Here is a 23,289-nt window from a genome sequence, read left to right as displayed (position 1 = left end):
GGTGAGGGAGAGATAGGGGCTCTGTGGTTGAGATATTACTATTACCCCAACAAATCTACTGAAGGAGATTAGCACCTTTGAAATTAATTTCCCATTAATAAATGGTGCTTCAGTTTCATCACAAACCAAAATATTATTCTGACATTTTAAATAGTACCCTAAACCACGACACTTTGCAAGGTATACAAAAGTCTTAGAAAGCTTACAATTTAAGTAGGTACCTGAGGCAATGGGAGATAAACTGATTTGTCAAAGGTTATGAGTGTCATTTTCAGCTAAAAAAAAACAAAACCCAAGATGTCCCTGTGCACTCCATTACGAAAGAATGCTCACCAATAAGTAAACTGCTCCTCACTCTGTTGCAAATTCAATTTTAGAAAGCCTTTTTCTGAGACATGCAAGAGGATAATACTCTGACTGCAAGGAGAGGAAAAAGATGAATCCAATGCTGGGACAGAAGTGGCATTAAGTGGGGTAACAGACAAGGCTGCCCTTCCACTCTTCAGTCAGCAAGTAACCAGAATAAATCCAGCAGGGATTGGAGGGAAACTTGTGAAAAGGTTGCATGTTTTGGGGGGGTTTTTTGGTGGGGGAAGGGGTGCGGGTGTTGACCCAGCTGTTTCCTCCTGCTCCCCTGGGCTCCAGCTCAATCAGAACCTATCAATGCAGTGAAAACCCTTAACCAAGTCCCACTGACTGCAGCTCTCTCTGGAACCTGGTACATGTGTATCCCAAGTCTGACCACTAGGTGACACCATTGAGCACTGGCTGAGACTCCCTTCTCCTTGTCTGTCTGCAACATCTCCAGCCGGGCCAGGAAGTAGCAGCTGTGCCTGGGAATCAAACCCACCTGGCATTATCAGTGAGCCTGCCCAGGTCTTTAGGCTTTCACAATACAATTTATATCTAGTACATTCTTAATGATCTGGTGTCAGCATTGGAGCACCAGCTGGTTTTACTGCTTTAAGAAACAGGTTAAGTCAGAGGGGTCTTCAGAAGGATCTTACCCATGTCTCTAGTGCACTCCTCCAGGGTCTTCAGCAGCTCTGGGAGACTCTGAGACCTCAGTGGCATGTCACATCCTTCCATCCCTGCAGTCAAAACAAGTCAGCACACACATGCTGCATGGCACTGCCAGAAAAAAGGTATCCATTTATACCCTTAAAGGACAAACATGCTACAGTTTCCTAAGATTTATACTGAATTCTTTGCAGGTTTGTGACACCTGTCAGAGGACATGCTGAGACAGCAGTTAAGGTTGCAATAAATGTGGAAGGAAGCGACAGAAAACTCTTATCAGGTAGTGGATCTTTAAAACTAAAGAAAAGCTGTCTGGGAATTATAACAGAAGAATTTCAGCATGGCACATTTATATACTCCACTTCTGACCAATCACGTGAGCACCTCAGAACAGCTGGAAACACTGCCCAATGGGCACAAAGCAAAACTCTTGCTTTTAAGTTACTTCAGAATTGCTTTTCTCCATCCTCCCACCCTCCACTTCCCTCACAGGTGCGGTGTTACGCATGACTTCATATACACACACATCTGCATCTGACTGGGCCATACTGGTAGTGAAGTTTTAATGACATCACAGGCAGAGCAGGAACCAATCAGACAGAATCTTTGACATCCCTCAAAAAATGTCTGCTCCCATAGAGCATAGGGAGGCTATTAAAAGATGTTCAGTTTAAAATCTTGTGGCTGGTATATTGTGGGCTCTACAACTTGCAGTATGGATTTTTCAAGTTCCGTGCAGTGCCTGTTTAGAGGGTTGTTGTTTTTTTTTATATTAAAGGGTCTTCCTATATCTACTGCAGAGTACAGCCAACTCACCAGCTACTGCCCTGGATTCTGGGACTCTACTGGCTGTTTGCTCCCTTTTGAGACACAAAGGCAGCTCCTCCTGACAGGCTCTGTAATACAAAAGTACATTAAAATAATACATTTCTGCATAACACCAAATCCATGCATCCAACTATGCCCAGAGATCCTGTGTGAAATCAGGGCTCTGAATGACTGTCATACCCATGGGCAGAGAATCTGTGCGAATCCTTTGAAGACCTCTGTGGGACTGTTACATGTTGGCCATGTGCAGATCCCAATAGAGTTACAACTGCCACACTCATAGTGCAGTCTCATCTTCGGAAATCTCGTGCACTAGAGACTCTTTGGAGGTAAGTTTCAGAAGATTTCATGCATGTAAATGAGCTTTTGAAAACTGCTACATTTGGGGGTGCTAGAGAGGCACTGAGCTGAACGAACGTGCTTCTGCTGAGCTCCCGGGGCTATCCTACTTCATTTGCTAATATTGGACTCAAAACCTGGGGGGGGATTATCAATCTAGATGTCCAGGGAAACTGTCAAAAGGTTTTTACCTGAACTATGGGCAGAGCAAGCTACTGTGCCCAAATGTGTGGGCCATAAAAAAAAGGTGTTATGGAGAAAAAATCTGCTGGGCATGTGAACAGGCCTTGGCTGGAGAGGAAGATATGGCAGACGCATACTTGGGACGCCACTGATGCCATCAAGAGTGTGATGGAGAGCCTGGCTGGGAGAATTCATGAGTCTTTGGTCGAAAATCTTGCCATGGTGGTTGCAAAAGTGGAGCAAACACTCTCCTTGTTAGAAGAGACGACAGCTCTTCTGGAAGTGGTTGAAGTAAGAGTTGAGGAGCTGGAATTATCTTTAACAGGGGTCCCCAGGAAAACTGATGTGTTGGAACGCAGCAGTAAAGAGTTTAAGGAAAAAAAAACAAACAACTTATGATCTCAAAAACTACAGCTGTATTGGGCCTGCTGGAGAAAGTAGCAGGAATTAACCCTACCTGTACCTTTGTATATAGACCCCTGTAAGTAACCTGCTTAAACCTTCTGTATATACCTGTAAATAGCCTGTTCCTCTTGTTAATTGCTTTAATTCCTACCTTCCTGCTCTATGTATATTCCTCCCTGTTTCCCCTCCCCGTTGATTGTAATTTCAGCCTATTAGTTACAATGTGAACCGGTATGATGTATGCTTACCAATGCCGGTATATAAAAGTTTCAAATAAATAAATAAATAAATAAATAAATGGACCCCCAAGGTCTTTAATATAGTTCCCAGTCCTGAGGGTGTTGGGAGTCATTTTTTGTTACTTTTGCTGAGGATGTATATAGAGGATAGGCCGTATGGATTCAGAGTTTTCACCCAGACACAAAGTAGTTTGAAGGCCACAGGCCAACCTCTGAGCGAGTTCCTATTTACTGTCTTGCACTGTGAAATGTTTACAAACAGGCAAGAGCCATACAGCTGTGCCTGAAATTTGATAAGAAATCAGAGGGAGGAAACACCACTGTTTTCCAAAGGCATGGAGAGCGAGAGAGAGCGAGCCATGATGGTACAGGTTGATCCTTTGAAAACATGTAAGCTTTGTATATCAGATCAATGGAAATAAGCTTCTTTGAGATCTAGCGATGTAAGATATTCTCCTTCCCTTATGGAAGCGATTACAGACTCGAGTGTTTCCATATGAAAGTGAGGGACAATCAAACTCTTCTTCACGCCCTTCAGATGCAGTACCAGTTGAAAGAGCCATCCTTTTTGAGGATGATGAAATAAATTGAATAACCACTGCTTGCATTGTTCATGTAATGGTACTGGGCAAACAGCATATAAATTTAGCAACTTTTGCAGTACTGACTGTACTGCTTGCAACTTTACTAGTGATCCCACTCAGGATGGCATAAAGTGGTCTATTACTGGGAATAGAAATTGCAGGGAATATCCACAAAGTATAATTTTCAAAACCCATTGATCTGATGCTATATGGATCCACTCCTTGGCAAAACTCTGAAGATGGCCCCCAATAGGAGAATCCAAGGAATGAATCCCCTGTTCTTCATTGTGAAGGATTATTTGAGGTGGATGGTCAAAGGTCATTTGAACGTGGTCTTCTTGCTCCATGAAAGGAATGTGAAGAACCCCTTGATTTTGAAGGCTGCTGAGAAGAACGATTTACAATATGAAATCTATCTCCTCCAAAAAGGCTACACCCATAAATAGGGCAGCAGGAAGTTCTTGACCTGTCCTCTGGTAACCTATAAATCTTTGACTCACCAAAACCTCTCTTTAGTTTATCTAACTACCCACCAAATAGTTTACCTCTAAAAAGCAGTTTACTCAGGCGGGACTGATAGGTAAGCTGCGGCAGATTCCAACTAAGCAGAATTTTCTTCATATGTGAGCTGATGAATTCAGTGAAGTAATGCTCTAGACACATAACTAAAACATATCCTTGTAGAGAGGAGTTTGAAGTAAAATGATTCTTTAGAACTAACTTGATTTTCCTATCCTGGCATTTCTTGATTCAACTCTTTCCTCTCAAGGGACTGTGGTCCTTTTGGATATTGCCAAAACCTTAGGTAGGCAAAAAAAGCCTTCTTGTGTTTCAGGGGGTAGCAAGTACAGGTGGGTAAAATTCTTAGGTGCCTATAGCCTGCCTCAGGCGAGTCCCACTAGAATAAACCATGCTTTCAATTTCAGAATGCAGTGGGAATGTAATACGACGCTTTCGTAATCCTTTCAAAACTGGATTCCAAACCAGAGTTCTTCATCCTTTTCTTCTGAGAGTCTTAATGCAGATGTCACCTGGGAGATTTAAGCAGACATTTCCTCTTTATGGAAGGCATCAGAGACAATCCTTTTCCTCTTCTCCTGACTGCAGCTCTCTTTCCTTATATGAATCAACTAAACTTTCTACTACACTATCATCATCTACTAAAAGGCGAATATAAATCAGCAGCCACAGTACATCCATCATAATATTCTGAGTCTGCCTTCTTTTATTGGACTCGCATATATTACCTTGAACTGACCAGATACATTTTCTGGGTTAGTCTGTAGGGCACAGGCGGCTTGTCGAAGGAATTTAAAAAAATTCCAGAAAGTAGATTAAGAGCCTGATTCTTTGTCACGAGCGATGTTTGTGCAGCAATTCTAGAGGGAGAAAAATACTCTCCTAGTACTTGCTAAGCCTTGCGATGGGTGCAAATGGCTGCTGCATCCTTAGCAACCACTGAGCTAATATTCTCTATGCTTAAGAGCTGTAGGCGCCGAAAATTTTTCCTGAACGTGCTGACTTTAAGGCGGCTTTTCATGGCTCTGTAGAAGATGATTTAGATGTTATGCCTGACTTTGTATAGCTTCCTGCCGGTTCTATTAACTGTGCCAGATTAGAAAAACTAATCTGGAATTAAATAAGCTGCATAGGAAGTGATACACGGGAATAGTCCGTGGTGAGTTCAGGGAAAACCTGTGAATGTCGAAATGGCTCCATTACCGGCTCAAAGTAAGCTGTGACTGGGAATATAAAAATTTCAATGCAGCTATGTTCAAACAAGCTCCATTAGAGGAAATAGAGATTTGGCAATCTTCCAAAACCTAAGATCTACCCATCAAAGAGGCATGTAGGAAGCTTCATCCATCTGACATACTCACTACTCTGCAGGAGAAATGATCAATAGGTGCATGTCTGGTTTTTGTAATAACTCTGTCAGCTGCAAAATGTATTAGTTTTGTCTGTTTCATGTTATCTGTTTGGTTTTATTGTACTACTTTCACTGTGTACATTCAATTGTTACCCACTGACCTTCGTAGATCAGTGATCTAGAAAATTTTTGAATAAAATAAATAAAATAAAAGCTGTATAAGCATATATTTTCTAACAGAAGTTAGATTTTAAATCAGCAGGTTATGAGGTGTGTCTTGACTAACCATCCTCTCGGTGGCGGAGGCAGAGAACACCGGCATGAAGGGTTCCAGTGATGACACATGTATGGGTGATGTCAGCATGTGTTTAAAAAAAAAAAAAAAAAGATAAATCAACTCTGCCTCCAGATTCTGGAACAAAGGAAGCATACCCATCTACCTAAAGGCTAGAGGATGGAAATGAGGAAAAGAGCACATGGGGGTAACTTACTGGTGTGGCGGTTACTACCCTTAACCAATAAGCCTTCATACTGTTGATACAACTCATTACTGCTCTCTGTTGCTCTTCTTATGGCTGAGCAAGCAAAAACTAGGCTCTCTGCCAAGGCAGATTCTGCAGCCCCCCCCACCCCATGACTGGCTAAGTGAGCAGGATGTAGGCTTATTCCTGTTCACATGGCCGAGTAAACAGAAATGTGGGCTCTCGCCATGCTATTTTTTGATTAGCAGCACAGGGTTACTGTAAAAGCTGCAGTCCTCAACACTCTCAGCCCCCAGACAGACAGTCCTCTATTAGCATTGCTCCCAGAAACTCAAACCTAGACCTCCTGCTTACTAGAACTACCACCACCATCAGGGGTAACCCCCTCACCCCTAAATTTCATACTTAAAACATTGAAAGAGTATGTATAACAAGAACAAATCTGAAGTGAAGGGAGTCAAGTACATTTTATCACATAAGAACACAAGATTTGCCATACTGGTCAGAGCAAAAGTCCATCACGACCAGTATCCTGTTTCCAACAGTGGTCAATCCAGGTCACCAGTATCTGGCAAGATCCCAGTCTGTGGACAGATTCCATGCTGCTTATCCTTATTTATAATGCAGTGTCAAAGTTTTTCTCTGTCTCCATCTGCTGGCAGGGGGGAATGAACCCAGGAGTCTGAACTGATGTGGGTATGTACAGGGAAACAACTTTCACCACATCCTCTGGCAATGAATTCCAGAGCTTAATAACGCATTGAATAAAAATACATTTTCTTGTATTTGTTTGAAATGTCCTACTTAGTAACTTCATTATGTGTCCCCTAGTCTATACTTTGTGAAAGAGTAAACAACCAATTGACATTTACTCATTCCACTCCACTCATTATTTTATAAACTTCCATCATATCTCCCCCTCAGCTGTTTCTTCTCCAAGCTGAAGAGCCTTAAGCTCTTCAGCCTTTCCTCATAGGGAATCATTCCATCCTCTATATCATTTTGGTTGCCCTTTTCTAATTCAGCTATATCTTTTTTGGGATGCAATGACCAGAGATGCATACAATACTCAAACTGTGGTTACCATGGAGCGATACAGAGGCGCCTAAGCAGAAAAGCAGGTCACCGGGAAAGGATTCCTAGGCTGTAGAAACAAAGGGCAAGCCCCCCCTAGGATCCCATAAGAGCGGGGAGACAGAGCTGTCTCCCCGAAAAACAGAAGCCTTGAATTCCTTTATTTTATTTTATTTTTTTAAATATAGAATTAAAGTAATACTTGCTTGATCCTGGAAAAAACCAAGAAGAAGAAGAAGAAGGAAAAAGTCTCCCAGGGAGAAACAAATTGAGAAAAGGAAGGGAGCAGCAGGTTCAGCTGCCTATAGGTTACCCTTTCAGTTTTTCTCTGTCTCCATCTGCTGGACAGGAGGCTCAAACCACTGTCTGGACTGATCCGGGTACGTACAGGGAATCTCTGTTTTATTCTTCATTCCTTTCCATAAATGTGGAGCACAGCGATACTTTCCACCATAATCTTTGTGGCTCCCATTCTTACTCACTTGATTTGCTCCAGCAGGGCCCCCGCTTCTTTGGTAACTGCGCAGGTGTCTTTCAGCTGCATCTGGACACTCTTCCAGACCATGTCCCGCTCCATCAGGCAGCTCTCGGCCACAGCCCGCAACTCCTGTTCCTGAGACATCTGCCCCTTCACCAACTCCAACTCCTCACATCTCTAGAGGAAAACATATGAACCTAGTCAGTCGGCAACCAGGACATGCACTCTCTCACTACACATGGGTGGGTACACCCCTTGCTATGGCAGGGATCTTGTGCCTGAGAATGACTTCTGTGGCACCCCCAGCCACTGCTTGCCTAAAAGAACAGGAGCTAGATTCCAGCTTTGCAGTGCCCTCTCTTTTTATTTTATTTTAAGGCCTTTGGGAAGCAGGGATGAAACATGTAAAGAGTTCTTGTAGCATCCCACAGAAACACAGAAAGAGAGGGAGATCCTTTCATCTCTTGTTTCAGGAGCATTAAAAATGTGCTAAGACTCCCAAGGGAGACCTGAGTGGTCCCTACATCTGTTCCCCAGAATGAAGCGTTAAGGGAAGCAGCTTTAGAGGGACATAGCTCACATTTTCCATTCCCATTTGTATTTCTATCCCGCTTTTCTCCAGAGCTTCGCAGGAGCTTTGTGAAGTTGTGAATCTGAGCGCTCGTAAAAGATCTCGGTTGCCTTCTTTGCTCTGGCATGCTGCTGAGAGAGGAGGACTGGCCCACTGCTGTTTCTTGGCATATGCATACCTTTAGTAAAGGGCAAATCCACCCAGCTGCAGGGGTTTGGTACACTCACCATGCTGGAAACCCCTATAACATTCAGTGGAATGCCCAATGGGCAATTTAGGCAAGTATTTACAGTTCACATAAATCCAGACTACTTTTGGCCACCAGGTACCCATATTTATTATATATATAGAAACATAGAAACATAGAAATGACGGCAGAAGAAGACCAAACGGCCCATCCAGTCTGCCCAGCAAGCTTCACATTTTTTTCTCATACTTATCTGTTTCTCTTAGCTCTTTGGTTCTATTTCCCTTCCACCCCCACCATTAATGTAGAGAGCAGTGATGGAGCTGCAACCAAGTGAAATATCAAGCTTGATTAGTTAGGGGTAGTAGGGGTAGTAACCGCCGCAATAAGCAAGCTACACCCATGTTTATTTGTTTTACCCAGACTGTGTTATTCAGCCCTTATTGGTTGTTTTTCTTCTCCCCTGCCGTTGAAGCAGGGAGCTATGCTGGATATGCGTGTAGTATCAGTTTTTCTTCTCCCCTGCCGTTGAAGCAGAGAGCTATGCTGGATATGCGTGAAGTATCAGTTTTTCTTCTCCCCTGAGGTTGAAGCAGGATATGCATTGAAAGTGAAGTATCAGGCTTATTTGGTTTGGGGTAGTAACCGCCGTAACAAGCCAGCTACTCCCCGCTTTGTGAGTTCGAATCCTTTTTTCTTCTCCCCTGCCGTTGAAGCAGAGAGCTATGCTGGATATGCGTGAAGTATCAGTTTTTCTTCTCCCCTGCCGTTGAAGCAGAGAGCTATGCGTGAAGTATCAGTTTTTCTTCTCCCCTGCCGGGAGAGATGTTTGACACATCGGCTTGTCATGCAGCTGAAAGTCTGTGCGTACCCTCACATGGTGTTAAACGATAGCGTAAAGCACAGGCATTAACAGTACGTCTATAACGTGCGGACATTTTTAAAAAATGAAATGCACATGCATGATTTTTAAACAAGTGTCTGAACATGGCTTCTGGAACACCACTTTTTTAAGTGGCCAAAATCATGCACACGTTTTCTGGTGGTTAAAAATATAGAGGCCCATATTCAGAAGCATTTAGCCAAGTAACTCAGAAATGAAGCTTTGGGCACTCATCCAGCTAAATTCTAGCTGGATAATAAGTTATCCGCCTAGAATTTAGCCGGATGTGTTAAAGGCATTCCAGGGGCATTACTGGGAGGAGTTCAGTTAGCAGGAAAAGTTACCCAGCTAACTCCGCAGAATATATAAACCAAGTTAGCCAGATAAGTTTATCCATATAAGTTTATCTGGCTAACTAACTAAGCTGCACAGCTGCTGAATATTGACCTCCTACTTAACTGGAAATGGCAGACAGACTTATTTATAGCCCTCTAAAATGTGTCTGTCTTTGTAAATTTACAGCTAAAGAGGAAGTGCAGCAAATATCTAATTTTCAAGATTTTAAGTGTCTTGTTGACAGCTTAGCTGGAATCTACCTTTTCTTGTAAATGTTGTACTTTTGATTTGCTAATATGTGGTAAAAAATGGAGAAATTACTTACCTGATGATTTCATTTTCCTTAGTGTAAACAGATGGACTCAGGACCAATGGGTTATGCTTCCCTGCCAGCAGATGGAGACGGAGTTAGGTTTCAAAGCTGATGTCACCCTAGATACACTCCTATAGTGACCTTCAGTATTCTCTTCAAAAGCCACATGCTATTGAAAAAACGATTAAAAATGGATAACTGTAACTGTATTCAACCAAACAAACACTGAACTCCAGTAAGATTATAGATGCCCTGATCTAGGGACTAGAAGACTGCTTACCTGTAATCTTTTGGATTCAATATCCACTCCACGGGCGAATCCTTGGCACTGTTCCTTGGGCGGCATGCAGAGACCATCTGTCTACACTAAGGAAAACGAAATTATCAGATAAGTAGTTTCTCGGTTTCCTAGTGTGTAGCCAGACGGACTCAGGACCAATGGGATGTACAAAAGCTACTCCTGATCCGGGCAGAAGGCTGCCCTCGGTCTTGTTAACATCGCCCTCACAAACGGTGCACCTCCCGGGCCTGAACATCCAGGTGATAGAACCTGGAGAAGGTGTGTAAGGAGGATCTTGTTGCTGCTTGGCAGATTTCAACGGGAGACAGCAGTTTAGCTTCTGCCCATGAGACTTACTGAGCTTTAACCTGAAGGGGTAATGGCTTTTCTGCCTCCACATAGGCTCCTGTAACCATCTCCATAATCCAGTGAGCTATGGTAGCCCGTGAAGCTGGTTCGCCCTGCTTCCTTCCACCGTGACCGGTTCTGAAACTTTCAGATACCGCACCAAAAGCCTACTGACATTCAAATTTCGGAGGAAGCAGTATTCTTCTGCGTCCTTGTGCTTATCTAGGGATGGCAACGAGATGCACTGATTTAAATGAAACTCCGAGACTACCTTGAGCAAGAAGGATGGAACGGTATGAAGCTGTAACGCTCCTGGAGTCATCCGGAGGAACGGTTCCTGACACGACAATATCTGTATTCAGAGATGTGACGTGCTGAGCACATAGCCACCAGGGTTAATAAACGCAAGGAAAGACTGTGCAGTGGCCGAAAGGAGGGCCCTGCCAAAAACTCCACTACCAGATTAAGATTCCACAAGGGAACCGGCCACGGTAGGGGTGGCAGGAGGTGCTTCATCCCTTTCAGAAAAACGGGCCATGACCGGATGAGCCGACAGATGGGTTCTGTTCACATTGCCCCTGAAACAGGAAAGAACTGCTACCTGGACCTTCAAGGAGTTAAGGGTCAAACCTTTATTTAAGCCGTCCTGCAAAAATTCCAGAATTAGTGGTATTTTGACTGTCTGAGGGAAAACGCCGCGCTACTTGCACCAGGCCTCAAATACTCTCCAGACTCGCACATACACCAGGGACGCAGAGAACTTCCGCGCGGAGTAAGGTGGCAATTATTGCTGCCAAATATCCTCGCTTCATCAGGCAAGCCCTCACAACGGCCAGACTGTAAGACAGAATCAAGTTGGATCCTTGTGAAGGACCAGTCTCCACAGTAGCAGGTCCCTGTGAGGTGGAAGGTACAGTGGGGGTCTCCACCAGGAGTCTCTGAATGACTGCATACCACAGACACCTGGGCCAATCTGGAGCTACTAGTAGGACTAATCCCCCTGTGGTGCTCAATTCTGTGAATGACCCCGCCCAGGAGACGCCAAGGAGGGAAGGTGTATAGCAGCTCCTCTTCCGGCCAGGTCTGAATGAGAGTGTCAATCCCCAAGGGTCAACTGAACTCTTCTATACTGAAGAATCGGGGAACCTTCGCATTGTGAGATGCGGCCAGAAGTTGATGGCTAGAAGACCTCAGCAATCTACTACCAGCTGAAAGGCTTTGGCTGACAACACCCATTCTCTTGGATCTAGACTCTCCTTGCTTAGAAAGTTTGCTCTGACGCTGTCTTTTCCTGCGATGTGGGAGGCTGAGATTATCTGTGGATAGGTCTCCTTATGGAATGAGCAGAAATACATCTCCTGAGACACTTGCTGGCTTTTGAATCCACCTTGGCAGTTGATGTAGGCTACCGATGTTGCACCGTCCAACATTACGTGGACCGCTTGACTCTGGAGTATGTGGTTGAAATGTAGACACGCCAATCTGACTGTCCGGGCTTCCAGGTGGTTTATGTTCTAGTGGGCCTCTTCCTTGGTCCAACGCCCCTGGGCCGTCAGTTCCTGACAGTGAGCTCTCCAGCCCCGGAGGCTCACATCTTTTGTGAGGACCAGCCAGTTTGGAGGGGACAGGGGTTCTCCCCTGCCCAGATTAGCTACCTGCAGCTACCATTGTAAACTAGGGCATACTTCCATTGGTAAGTGGAGGCGAATCGAATAGTCTTGAGACAGTGGGTTCCAAAGTGTGTGTGCCCTTGCCGACGGCACTACTTCCAGGGTTTCCGCCATCAAACCGAGGTCTTGAAGATAGCTCCACACCGTCAGGTATATCGTGCTCATCAATAGACGCACTTGAGACATCAACTTCCTTATCCGCATGATCGGGAGGAAGACCTTGCCCTGCTTGGTGTCGAACTGGACTCCTAGATATTCCAAGGACTGGGAGGGTTTGAGACTGCTTTTGTCCAGGTTTACGACCCAACAGAGTTCCTGAAGCAAGGAGGAGGTCACCCTATTGGTTACCCAGAGACTCTCTTCCATGGATTTTGCCAGGATCAACCAGTTGTCCAAGTACGGGTGCACCCGGATTCTTTCTTTTCTCAAGGCTGCTGCTATGACCACCATAATCTTGGATATTGCTCTGGGGCAATGGCTAGCCCAAAACTCAGTGCCCAGAACTGATAATGGCAACCCAGTACCGCAAAGTGTAGGAAACGATGTTCTTGCTGGATTGGAATATGTAGGTAGGCCTTGGATAGGTCCAGGGAGATTAAGAACTCTCCTGATTTTATGGCCATTATCATGAAACGTAGGGTTTCCATGCAGAAAAGAATCACTCGTAGATGTCAGTTGACGCTCTTGAAGTCCAGGATGGGACGAAAGGAACCCGCTGAATCTGTTCAGAAGTCCACTTCCCCTTACCCCAACAGGATTGGGAATGATGACAGTAAGGCGCAAGGAGACCAGAGGAAGTTTTACCAAAACCCCTCCATGAGAGGAAATCCTTTTCTCTCCCCTTTTTTTTTTTACCTGGGCTCAGCGCTTACCGGCTGAGTACAGAGATGTTCTCCGGTTGCGAAGGGGAGAGGCCGTTAGCAGTCACAGCCGCGCTCGGCTTCCTGCACCCGCTGCCTTTCAGCTGTTTCAGTAGCAAAGTCCACGCCAGGAACCCGCTACTAGGCCAAGTCACATCTCTAAGGGATCTCAGAAATTACCTCAGGAATTCTCAACTGGGGGAGGGACCTTTAGGTATCACCGCAGGAGAGGCTCAAATTTTTCTCCAATTTAAAAGTATAATTTCTTCTTCCAAAAGGTACACAGTGATCCTCACAGGGAAAGCATGTCCGCATCTGCTGGAGACAGAGAAATATTGAAGGGCTGAGGTCACTACAGGGGTATATCTAGGGTGACATCAGCTTTGAAACCTGACTGGCAGGGAAGCATAAATCCATTCGTCCTGAGTCCATCTGGCTACACACTAGGTAAAAGTGATTTTCAGACATTTACTGTAATCTGTCATCTTAAATTGGTGTTTTGTGGGTAAAAGTGATGTCACAGGATGCTATGGAAATTTATGCACGTGTGCATGCTCTGTTTTGGCACACTTGGAGAAACCTCCTTCAGGAACTTGGAAGCAGAGCTGGTAGAAGGAAGGCAGCAGAACACAGGAACATAGGTAGGTATGTGGATGAGAAGCAGTGAGATGTTGGAGGCCCTGCTGATGCTTTGAATACTGGAGCTCTTGGGCTCTGATGTCAGAGATTTTGGGACATGAGAACATAAGAACTGCCATACTGGGTCAGAGACTCAGCAAAGGCTAAGTGAACTGTGAGGGGAGTGGTGGAAATATAAAAACAATACAAATCAAATTGAAATTAAAGTCAAGTTTAAAAACCTTAAAACTCTGCAAAACACGCCCGTACTGCACCCGAAGCTGAAAGGAAAGCAGCCGCTCGAGAAAGGAAACTGACAGGCTGTCTTCGGCAAAGTCGGTTTTGTTTTTTTTTTCGTCAGGCTGCTCAGCGTAGGGAGAAGAGGGACCGGATCACCGGTGCCTTACCTGCCAGGAGCCCCGCGGGTAACCAACCCCAGCTCCGTCACCTGTTACCAGGGGGACGGGCCCGCAAGACCTACCTACCCCCTGGGAGGAATCGATGCCTTGTGTTTTTGCTTGATCCCCTGCTAGAAAAAACTAATTTTTTTTTTTTTTAAAAGGTAAATTGCCTTAACCCCAAGAACAGGGCAAGACTGCAGGGTTTGCACCACCTCCATCTGCTGGAGGCAGAGAAATACTGAAGGGATGCAGATGGCACATCAGGCTAAGAGAGGGTACCCTTCAAGTTTTTCTGTCTCCATCTGCTGGAAGGGAGGCATAACCTACAGTCTGGACTGATCCGGGTACGTACAGGGAATTATTTTTCAATTAGATTTTTATTGAGATCCATATTTGGTAGGCCGGTAAGTGGCAAAATTATTTGGGTAAATTTAGCTGAATATTTAGCTAGATAAATCTCCCATTGAATATACTTGGCTAAATAATCCAGGCAACTTTAGCCAGATAATTTGAGCTATCCCACTGAATATACACAGATAAAGTAAACCCGGAACATGTACCTGGACAACTTTAAACTATGTTCAGAACATTTCTGGCTGAAGAGGCCTGATCCATCACTCTACATCCAGCCTCAAAATAAAATACCACAAAGACACAGTGCTAGTAGCTCCTACCTGCACCACCACCCCACCCAGAAGAGCCCCACACTCCCCAAACTGGCTGTTACAGCAGCACTGGATGTGGCTGGAGCAGTTTGACAGCATTAGCCTTGGGGGTTTAGAGATGTTATGGGAAGGGCAGGACCGGTGCTTCCATTAGGCAGTCACCTAGAGCACCAAAAGTTTGGGGGCAGCAAAATCCCACCATCACGACACCCAGAGGGGGAAAGCTAATACTGCCAATGAAGGGAGCGCTGTGCTGGAGCTGCTACCAATAGGTAAGTTGGGGGAGGGGAGAGGTGCATGACTGAAGCTTTGCCTAGGATGCCAAATGCTCTTCCATCGGCCCTGTGGAAAGGCGGGGTGAGGCAATAGGGGGGGTTTGGAGCCAGCTCTTTAATTTTAATATGGAGGGGAGATGCTACCCTCCAATTATTTTTGTCAGGGCTAGGGTGGGGGTGAGATAGGGGATCATACCTATCCATCCTAAAATGGGCTTTTTTTTGCTTATTTTTCACTTAACTAGCTAACTGGTTACATTGTGAATCCTAAACTTAGGATCCTAAAAAGTGAGGGGCTACCGGAGCAGAGTTAGAGTGGGAAAACAAAGTTAGGAGCTTAGCACTAATTTTCAGAACTAGGCACCTAATTTAGGGGCCTAACTTTAGGAAATGAATGCATTCAAATTGTTTGGAATTTTCAGTTAAAAAAAATAACAAACTTAGGGTCCTTAGCTCAGATGAATATAGGCTTACTTTAGGAACCTAAATTTAGGAGCTCAGCTGTTTTTTTGAATATCGGCCCCTTTGAATATTGGAATTATCCAGATATAACTTAGCCCCACCCAAATTTATCTGGATAAAATTTGTAGACATGGTTTTATATTTCCGCCACTTTCCCTCGCAGTTCTGGGTTACCTGTGTGGGAACCTACTTCTATTTTTGTCCATAGAGGCAGAGAGAAGGCAAGATAGTTGCAATCATGCTAATTCTAAGATTTAAAAAAAAACAAAAAACCCAACATAAACATGCAGCAAAAATTAAGCCTGTTTGCACATTTGCTCAAGCAAATTACAACTGTACTTCTAAGGGTTATTTGATAATTTTTTTTGATTCTTTGGTATACATGTATTTTGATTTATTGTGGGGGCTGGTGTGGAATAAATTGACGATTTTTAATTTTGTATATTTTTTGTCTGATTTATTATATTTGTGATTTTTTTTAAGAGTTACTTATGTTAGGATACATTATTTTTTTTGTCACTTTGATCAATTAAGTTATTTTGTAATTATATTACAGTTAATATTGTTCATTTTCTTGCAAAACTGCCATTGTTTATTAATCACTTATTGCTGTTTTTGGTACCTGTATAAAATGTTGTTTTTTTTTTGTTTGCAAAGGATCCAAAATGGCCAAAAAACCTGCATCCTGATGAGGAACTAAACAAAGAGCTGAAATGATGTACTGAGCCAGTGAGCTTCCAAGGCACTGCTGGAAGGCATTGCCCCAACATGCTGGTTTGGGGTTATAGCATACCTCTGTCAGCTTCTGCACTGGGCTTCCAGCAGAAGCTTACTGCAATGCTCTCTGCAAAGCAGGACTCCTCCCCCAGCCGGTACTGCTCACCTTATGCAACTGGATGGCCAGCTCTTGCATTTCTGCCTCCAGGCGGTCCGCATAGGCCTGCTCCAGAGCACTGCTGGGTGGACGGGTGCTGCTGTGCCACCTGGCAATGGCAGAGGTCATTTTCCTCTTGGGTCCAAACAAGCTGGGAGTTTGGGAAGGGGGTGAGGGGAGAAACATATGTTACGATTAGCATTATTCTGAGCACCTAGCAGGTGGTGTCTGACACCAGATGGTCATCCAGGGGTATTAAGAGTATTGGGAGCACATTTGTTTCCTTACTGATACAGATGACACAAATAAAGACCATTAAGTCCATCTGGTTTGCCTGTTCTCAGCAATATTATAGAATCTCCACCCTCACTTCCCACCTTTAAGAAAAGAAAATTATTCCTTACCTGCTAATTTTCGTTCCTGTAGTTCCATGGATCAGTCCAGACCGTGGTGTTATGTCCCACTTCCAGCAGATGGAGTCAGAGCAAAAACTGAGAGGGCAGTCCCTCATAACTGGTGCACCCTCTGTAAACCTTCAGTTTTAAGAATATCCAAGCAATAAGGAAAAACACCTTGGATGGATCAATACAAATTGAATATCATGGATCAATACAAAATTGAATATCAACTGTAAACAAGTCTAGGCAAAAAACATGCAACCTGAACTTTTAATCAGTCCCAAACCAATCCTGAAATAATTACACAGTCTAGCTGAAAGATTATTCCAAAGAACCCCCAACAATGCATAGGGTGGGCGTCTGGACTGATCCATGGTACTACAGGAACGAAAATTAGCAGGTAAGGAATAATTTTCTTTTCCCTGTACGTACCAGGATCAGTCCAGACCGTGGGATGTACCAAAGCTTCCCTAAGTAGGGTGGGCCACTGATAGCCCAGCTCGAATGACCTGAGCCCCAAAGGAGCCCACGATCGGTGGTTGAAGATTCAAGCGATAGTGACGCACGAACGTGTGTAACGACTTCCAGGTAGCCGCTCTGCAAATCTCCTGCGGAGAGATCGCTCGGCTTTCTGCCCAGGAGGCTGCTTGAGCTTGGAGAGAATGAGCCTTTATACTGTCTGGTGGTGGACGCCCAGCGCCAACGTTCGCTGTAGAAATTGCTTCCTTTAGCCAGCGGGCAATGGTGGTTTTAGAAGCCTTGTTTCCCTTCTGGGGACCACTCCACTTGATATCGAGGCGTCTAAGCTCTCTGGAATCCTCGTCCTGGAAGGACGGCAGCTCCACCAACTGATTCAAATGAAAGAACGAGACCACCTTTGGTAGAAAAGATGGTACGGTACACAAGAATACCCCTGAATCCGTGAAGTGTAGATAAGGCTCTCTACATGACAAGGCTTGAAGCTCCGAAATTCTGCGAGCGGAACAGATAGACACCAGGAATACTGTCCTGAGAGTGAGGGCCTTGAGGGTAGCTCTCTTCAGAGGTTCAAACGGTGGACCACCTAGAATTCGAAGGACCAAATTCAAGCTCCACGAAGGACCTAAATTGTGTATCGGTGGCTTCACATGCTTTACTTTCTTTAAGGACCAGACTATGTCAGGATGCGATGAAAGAGTAGTTCCATCCTGATGATGGAGGGCACCAAGGGCTAATCCCATCTTCAGACCTCGATGCAAGAAAGATAAGATCTGGGGTATTGTCGCATGACATAGAAAAAGTTGTGTGGACTGGCACCAAGACTCAAAAACTTTCCAGACCCGGACATAGGACATGGAAGTCTTCCTAGCCTTGAGAAGAGTGGAGATAACAGCCTCTGGGTACCCTCCTCTTCTCAGCCGGTGCCGCTCAAAAGCCAGGCCGCTAGACAGAAGCGATCTCCCTAGTCGAAAAATACTGGGCCCTGTCGGAGAAGGTTCGGCAGATGTCTCAGTCAAAGCGGGCTGTCCACCGCTAGGGTTGACAAAGTCTGCAAACCACAGCCATCAAGGCCATTCCGGAACTACCAGGATCATGGGCCCCTGGTGACTCTGTTCTTCGGAGCACCTTTCCCACTAGGGGCCCAAGGCGGAAAGACGTAGAGCAGGAGGTCCCGCGGTCACGGGAGGCATCGATGCCCTCTGTGCCTTGTTCTTCTTCTGCGACTGAAGAAGCGCGGAGCCTTCGCGTTCCTTTGAGTGGCCATCAGATCGAGATGGGGAGTCCCCCATCGCGTGAAGAGGAGTGACACTGCTTCCTGGGACAGCTCTCTCTCCCTGGGATCTAAGCATTGGCGACTTAAGAAGTCTGCTTCAACATAGTCTACGCCTGCAATGTGAGACGCTGCCAGATGGGACAAATTGAGTTCCGCCCACAGCATTAGCTTGTTCATCTCCTGAGCGACATGGAGACTCCTTTTCCCTCCCTGACGGTTGATGCATGCCACTGTCATTACGTTGTCGGAGAGGATTCAGACTGCTTGGCCTTGGACTAGAGGCAGAAAGCGCTTCAGCGCCAGGCGAACCGCTCGTCTCCAGACAGTTGATGGGCCACGCTGACTGAACTGGCGTCCACTGCCCCTGCGTCGATTGGCGTCCGCATACAGCCCCCCAGCCAGCGAGGCTGGTGTCTGTCGTAATGATCACCCACTGCGGAACCTCTAGGTCCACCACTCTTAGCAAGTGATCCAGGTTGAGCCACCAGGTCAGGCTGTCCTTGGCTAGAGATGATAGCGGCAGAAGAGTCTGAAATTCCCGAAACACCGACTTCCAACGGGAGAGTAATGCTCTTTGCAAGGGACGCATGTGGGAAACGCCCAAGGCACTACATCTATAGTGGAGGCAATGGAGCCCAGCACCTGGAGATAGTCCCAAGCAGTGGGAAGTCGGAGGTTCCGAAAGCACTGAACCTGATAGAGGAGAGATTGGGCCCGATCCAAACAAAGAGAGACTGTGCCCACTTTGGTGCCGAAATGAGCTCCCAAAAAGTCGAGTGACTGCGCCGGAGTGAGGCTGTTCTTGGCAAAATTGACGATGCAGCCTAGCGACTGGAGGAGAAGTAATAGTCTTTCCACTGAGTGCTGGCACAAATCCGTGGACTTCGCCCGGATGAGTCAGTCGTCCAAATAGGGATGGACCAGAATCCCTTCCCTCTGTAGGGCCACCGCCACCACCACCACCACCATAACTTTGGTGAAGGTGCGAGGAGCTGACGCCAGGCCAAATGGCAGGGCCTGGAACTGGAAATGCTGCCCTAAAATCTTGAAGCAGAGGAAGCGCTGAGATGCTCCTACATGATGGGGATATGAAGATAAGCCTCTGTCAAGTCCAAGGATGTGAGGAACTCTCCCCGGTGTACCGCGGCAATCACTGAGCGCAGGGTTTCCATCCTGAAGTGTGGTATCTTGAGAGTCCTGTTGACCATCTTGGAGACTACGAAGTAGACGGAATAATGGCACCCAAATCCAGGAGCCGATCCAGTATTTGTCGCACTGCGCACTGTTTGATGAGACTGCACGGAGAGAAGACAAACCTGTCTCTGAGAGGTCGAGCAAATTCTAAAGCATAACCGTGCCGTAGAATATCCAAGACCCACCGGTCTGAGGTGATTTTGATCCACTCCTCGTAGAAGAGGGAAAATGTCCTCCTATCCTGGGAACTGAAGAGTGGACCAGCAACGTTTCATTGGTTAGATGTAGCAGAGGCTCCGTGTGTAGAGGAGTTCCGAGCCGGTCTCCGGCCTCAAAAAGAATGAGACCTGGACTGTGACCTCGAAGAGGGAGTCCTGTGAGGCACCGGTCTAGTCTGACGACAATGCAGTTGGCCTCTGAACCGGGTCCGTGTAGTGATGATTTTCCGACAATTTATGCACCTTATTCTCTCCAAGCGATTTAATGATCTGGTCCAACTCGTCTGGGGTGGACTCATCAATGTCCCCGTCTGCATCCCCAAGGAGAAGGTCCTGCGACCCAGGGTCCGGCAGATTAGAAGCTAAAGACCCCGAGGAATTAACAGCTGTCCGTCCTGACTGCCTGCAAGTCTCCAGAAAAGCTGAACATAGGCTTTTTTTTTTTTTTTTTAACTTTATAACTATGAACCATCCAAGGAAAGAATTAGAGGAAAACAAAGAAAGAAATTCTGTAAACTATCCTCTAAATGAACTAGGGAACCGAAGGTGCAACTGCCATCTGCTGGAGTCAGCCCTCTCAGTTTTTGCTCTGACTCCATCTGCTGGAAGGGGGACATAACCCACGGCCTGGACTAATCCTGGTACATACAGGGAATTCTGTACTCTGGTCTCAGGCTTTTGTTATCGGTTTTGACTTCTCTGACTAAATAGAAAAACTGTCTCATATGCCCATCAACTTTTCTATGGAGAAATACTTGCTATTATTCCTCAATCTTGCCTCCTGTCTCTTGTGCATTATTTATATCTAGAAGTATCTAGGTATCTATATCATATTCCCTGCTCTCTCCTCTCCTCTAGGATGTATATATTTAGATCTTTAGGGCTTATGGTGCAGACTCTCGGGTGATGCCGATTACTGAGCTGCTGGGGCTCAGAGTATGCAGGTGGTGGAGAGTCTTATGTGGACTCTGCAGGAATAGGACTGGCTTTGGCCTGGAATCAGAGTGCCAGGAGAAGTGCTGCAGGGGATGGGGAGAGGCAGAAGCATTTCCAGACCAAGGAAATGATCCAAGTCTATGGAGGAGGGAGAAATCACAAAATTGAAAGATGAACTGAGCCTGCCAATGAAGGAAGCCCAACATACAGATGATGGATGAGAATCAGAGGGGGGAGGGGTGAACCAAGCCTGCAAAGGAGGTTAGCTGGCTAAGAAGGGGCGAGGAGGAACCTACTGGGGAGTGGTGGAAGAACTGGGAGAGTAACAGAGAAAGACAGATCAGTGGGAAATGGGGAGCAGAGAAGGCTAAAGGGATATAGGGAGTGGAACTGGAAGAAGGGTTTTAAAACCCCCTCCCCCTAAATATAACATTCAAAGTATGCTCATGCAAGAAGGTGAGAATTAAGAATGCAGAGGGAGCAAGGAGGAAAGAGACAAAAAAAAAAAAGAGGAAAAGATGGGGAGAGGAGGAAGAGAAAGAGATTGGGAGAATAAGAGAAAAGGGATGGCAACAGGTGAGGGTGGGAGAAGAGACTGTGGTGTGGTTGGACTTTGGGGGAGGAATGGAGCAGGAGGGAGGAGATTGGTGGGGATGAGCTGGGGTTGGGCATAAGAATGATTGATGGGAATTTCAGTCTTCCCTAGTTTTGTTTTGGCTCCGTGAAACTTTCCCATGACCACATTACCTGCTCCTCTCTGGGCATTTAAATACAGGCTGGCCAGTAACATTCCCACAACTTACTGTGATCTGTTTTTCCTGTTCTGCGCTGGGCGCTGTAATTTGTGTTGAGGTCAGACCCTCAATCAATCATTTTCAAAAGTTGGCTCCTATATCGTACACAGTGCTCCATGAACTGGTGGTGCTATATTAATAATAATTATTTTTAAGGAGGAGATATAATCCTGTTATTTGTGTTCCTAGTGGATTGAATGGTAGGATGTTAATCCCTGAGAACCTGTACAATATAGGGGTCAGCCAAACGGCCAAGAAAGGACTGTTCTCAGCTCTCACCTCAGACCTTATATTTTACTTCAGTCAGAAGGCCAAGACACGAGTTCTAGCATTCTTCCTCTACAGTCTCTCAAAGAAGCGGGGACTCACGTGATGCCTACTTCTCTCAGGTCCGTCTCCGTCAGGGTAAGGAAGATGCGCAAATCCACATCCTGCTCCTCAAACACGGACAGATATTTCCCGCACCCAATCTGGTCCAGGAACTCAGCCAGGTCCTGCAGACAGCGAAGAACACAGAGATCAGGGACCTTCCTCAGCCTACTCACTCCTATATACACATACACACACACATGCTGCCTGGCTAGCCCAGGGGTCAGTCATGTGACCGCTCAAGTGATGGGGAGGTGGGATAGGGCGTGCACATGCCTCTTTCTCTCCTCCAATTGCCAAATGCTGACAGGCAAGCTGAAGGAGGGCAACCACAGATTATATTAGGGTTAATTTGCAGTAATAATCTTATCATCATTAGGAGAGGCTGTGATTTTGGAAAGAATGGTTATTTAAAAATTAAATAAATCAATATAAAAAATTTGCTCATGAGATAGTGGGAACCAGGCTTCAAATGCACAAAATCCCTGTAGCATCATTTCTGTGACAACGTGTGACTTTAACATATTTGGATGCATGCCCCAAGTGCATCAAAAGGCCAGATATCAAAGGCCATGTGCTACCACTGCCTACTAAGTGCGCTGAAATCCCCTGTAGGGAATGTGAAAGACTGACCAGACTAGGGTTATTCTCTTCAGAAACAGAAATACATCAGGGAACCCTACGAGCTCTTATCATGGTTAGAAGATTCAGTGGCATGCTTGGATGTATTTGTGTGACTTGAAATGCACTGTGAGGCTAGTTTTATTGAAACACTTTCCAGCATTTCTTCTAATAATAAAATAATCGTCCAACATTTCTTGGATGTACTTGAAGGACCGAGTTTGCTCTATTTTCCACTTTTCATTTCCCCCTTCCTAGAAAAGGGTCTCTTCTCTGACCTCCTTCACGTTCTACCCTCCATCCAGTTTCCTTTCATTTTATTCCTCTTCAAGTCTCTCCTCTTTGCCTTTCCATCCAATCTCTCAAACATTCTCGTGTCCCAGTTCCCCTCTCTCTCTCTCCCCTCTGTTCCCCTGCCATGCCTTTTCCTTCCCTTCCAGCTTGAAACTCTCCCATCCCACCACACACCTGCTGTCGCTACTCTGCAATTCAGAAAAAGACATGAGGGAGGGAGCGGTAACCAGGCATCAACAGTGTGCACTGTGGTGTGGTTGGGTAAGCAGGTAGGTGCAACAGAGTAAAGACTGGTAGGCTAAGCAGAAGAGCTGGGGGTCTGACTGGTCAGGTAACAGTGGGCTGGGCAATAGAGGTTGGCCATACCTACAGTGGAAGGCAGGGCTGCAGCTGGGAGGAAATAGGCTTAGCATAGGTGTTATGAGTGAGGAGCACTAGGACATTGGCAGAGGGCATGATGAAAGCAA

General features: G+C 45.6%; 1 protein-coding gene across 2 annotated transcripts in view; it reads right to left on the bottom strand.

Annotated features, from left to right (window-relative positions):
- Positions 1-23,289, bottom strand: part of ANKS3 (ankyrin repeat and sterile alpha motif domain containing 3) — a 79,760-nt gene that overhangs the window by 6,422 nt on the left and 50,049 nt on the right. The window contains exons 11-15 of one of the 2 annotated variants that reach the window (XR_003852677.1): positions 21,908-22,032; positions 16,255-16,396; positions 7,507-7,679; positions 1,837-1,916; positions 1,008-1,131 (exon numbers count right to left, since the gene is read on the bottom strand). Coding sequence is in view for 1 of the 2 variants with exons in the window: in XM_029577107.1 (XP_029432967.1) it covers positions 1,008-1,091; positions 1,837-1,916; positions 7,507-7,679; positions 16,255-16,396; positions 21,908-22,032 (604 nt within the window). In the remaining variant the exon portion in view is untranslated. The remainder of the gene's footprint in view (positions 1-1,007; positions 1,132-1,836; positions 1,917-7,506; positions 7,680-16,254; positions 16,397-21,907; positions 22,033-23,289) is intronic. The other variant, XM_029577107.1, reaches the window with a different exon arrangement.

The sequence above is a fragment of the Rhinatrema bivittatum genome, chromosome 14, assembly GCF_901001135.1.
Source record: "Rhinatrema bivittatum chromosome 14, aRhiBiv1.1, whole genome shotgun sequence".
Lineage (NCBI taxonomy): Eukaryota > Metazoa > Chordata > Amphibia > Gymnophiona > Rhinatrematidae > Rhinatrema > Rhinatrema bivittatum.
Note: the sequence above shows the minus strand (reverse complement) of the source record. Positions and strands in the feature narration are given on the sequence as shown.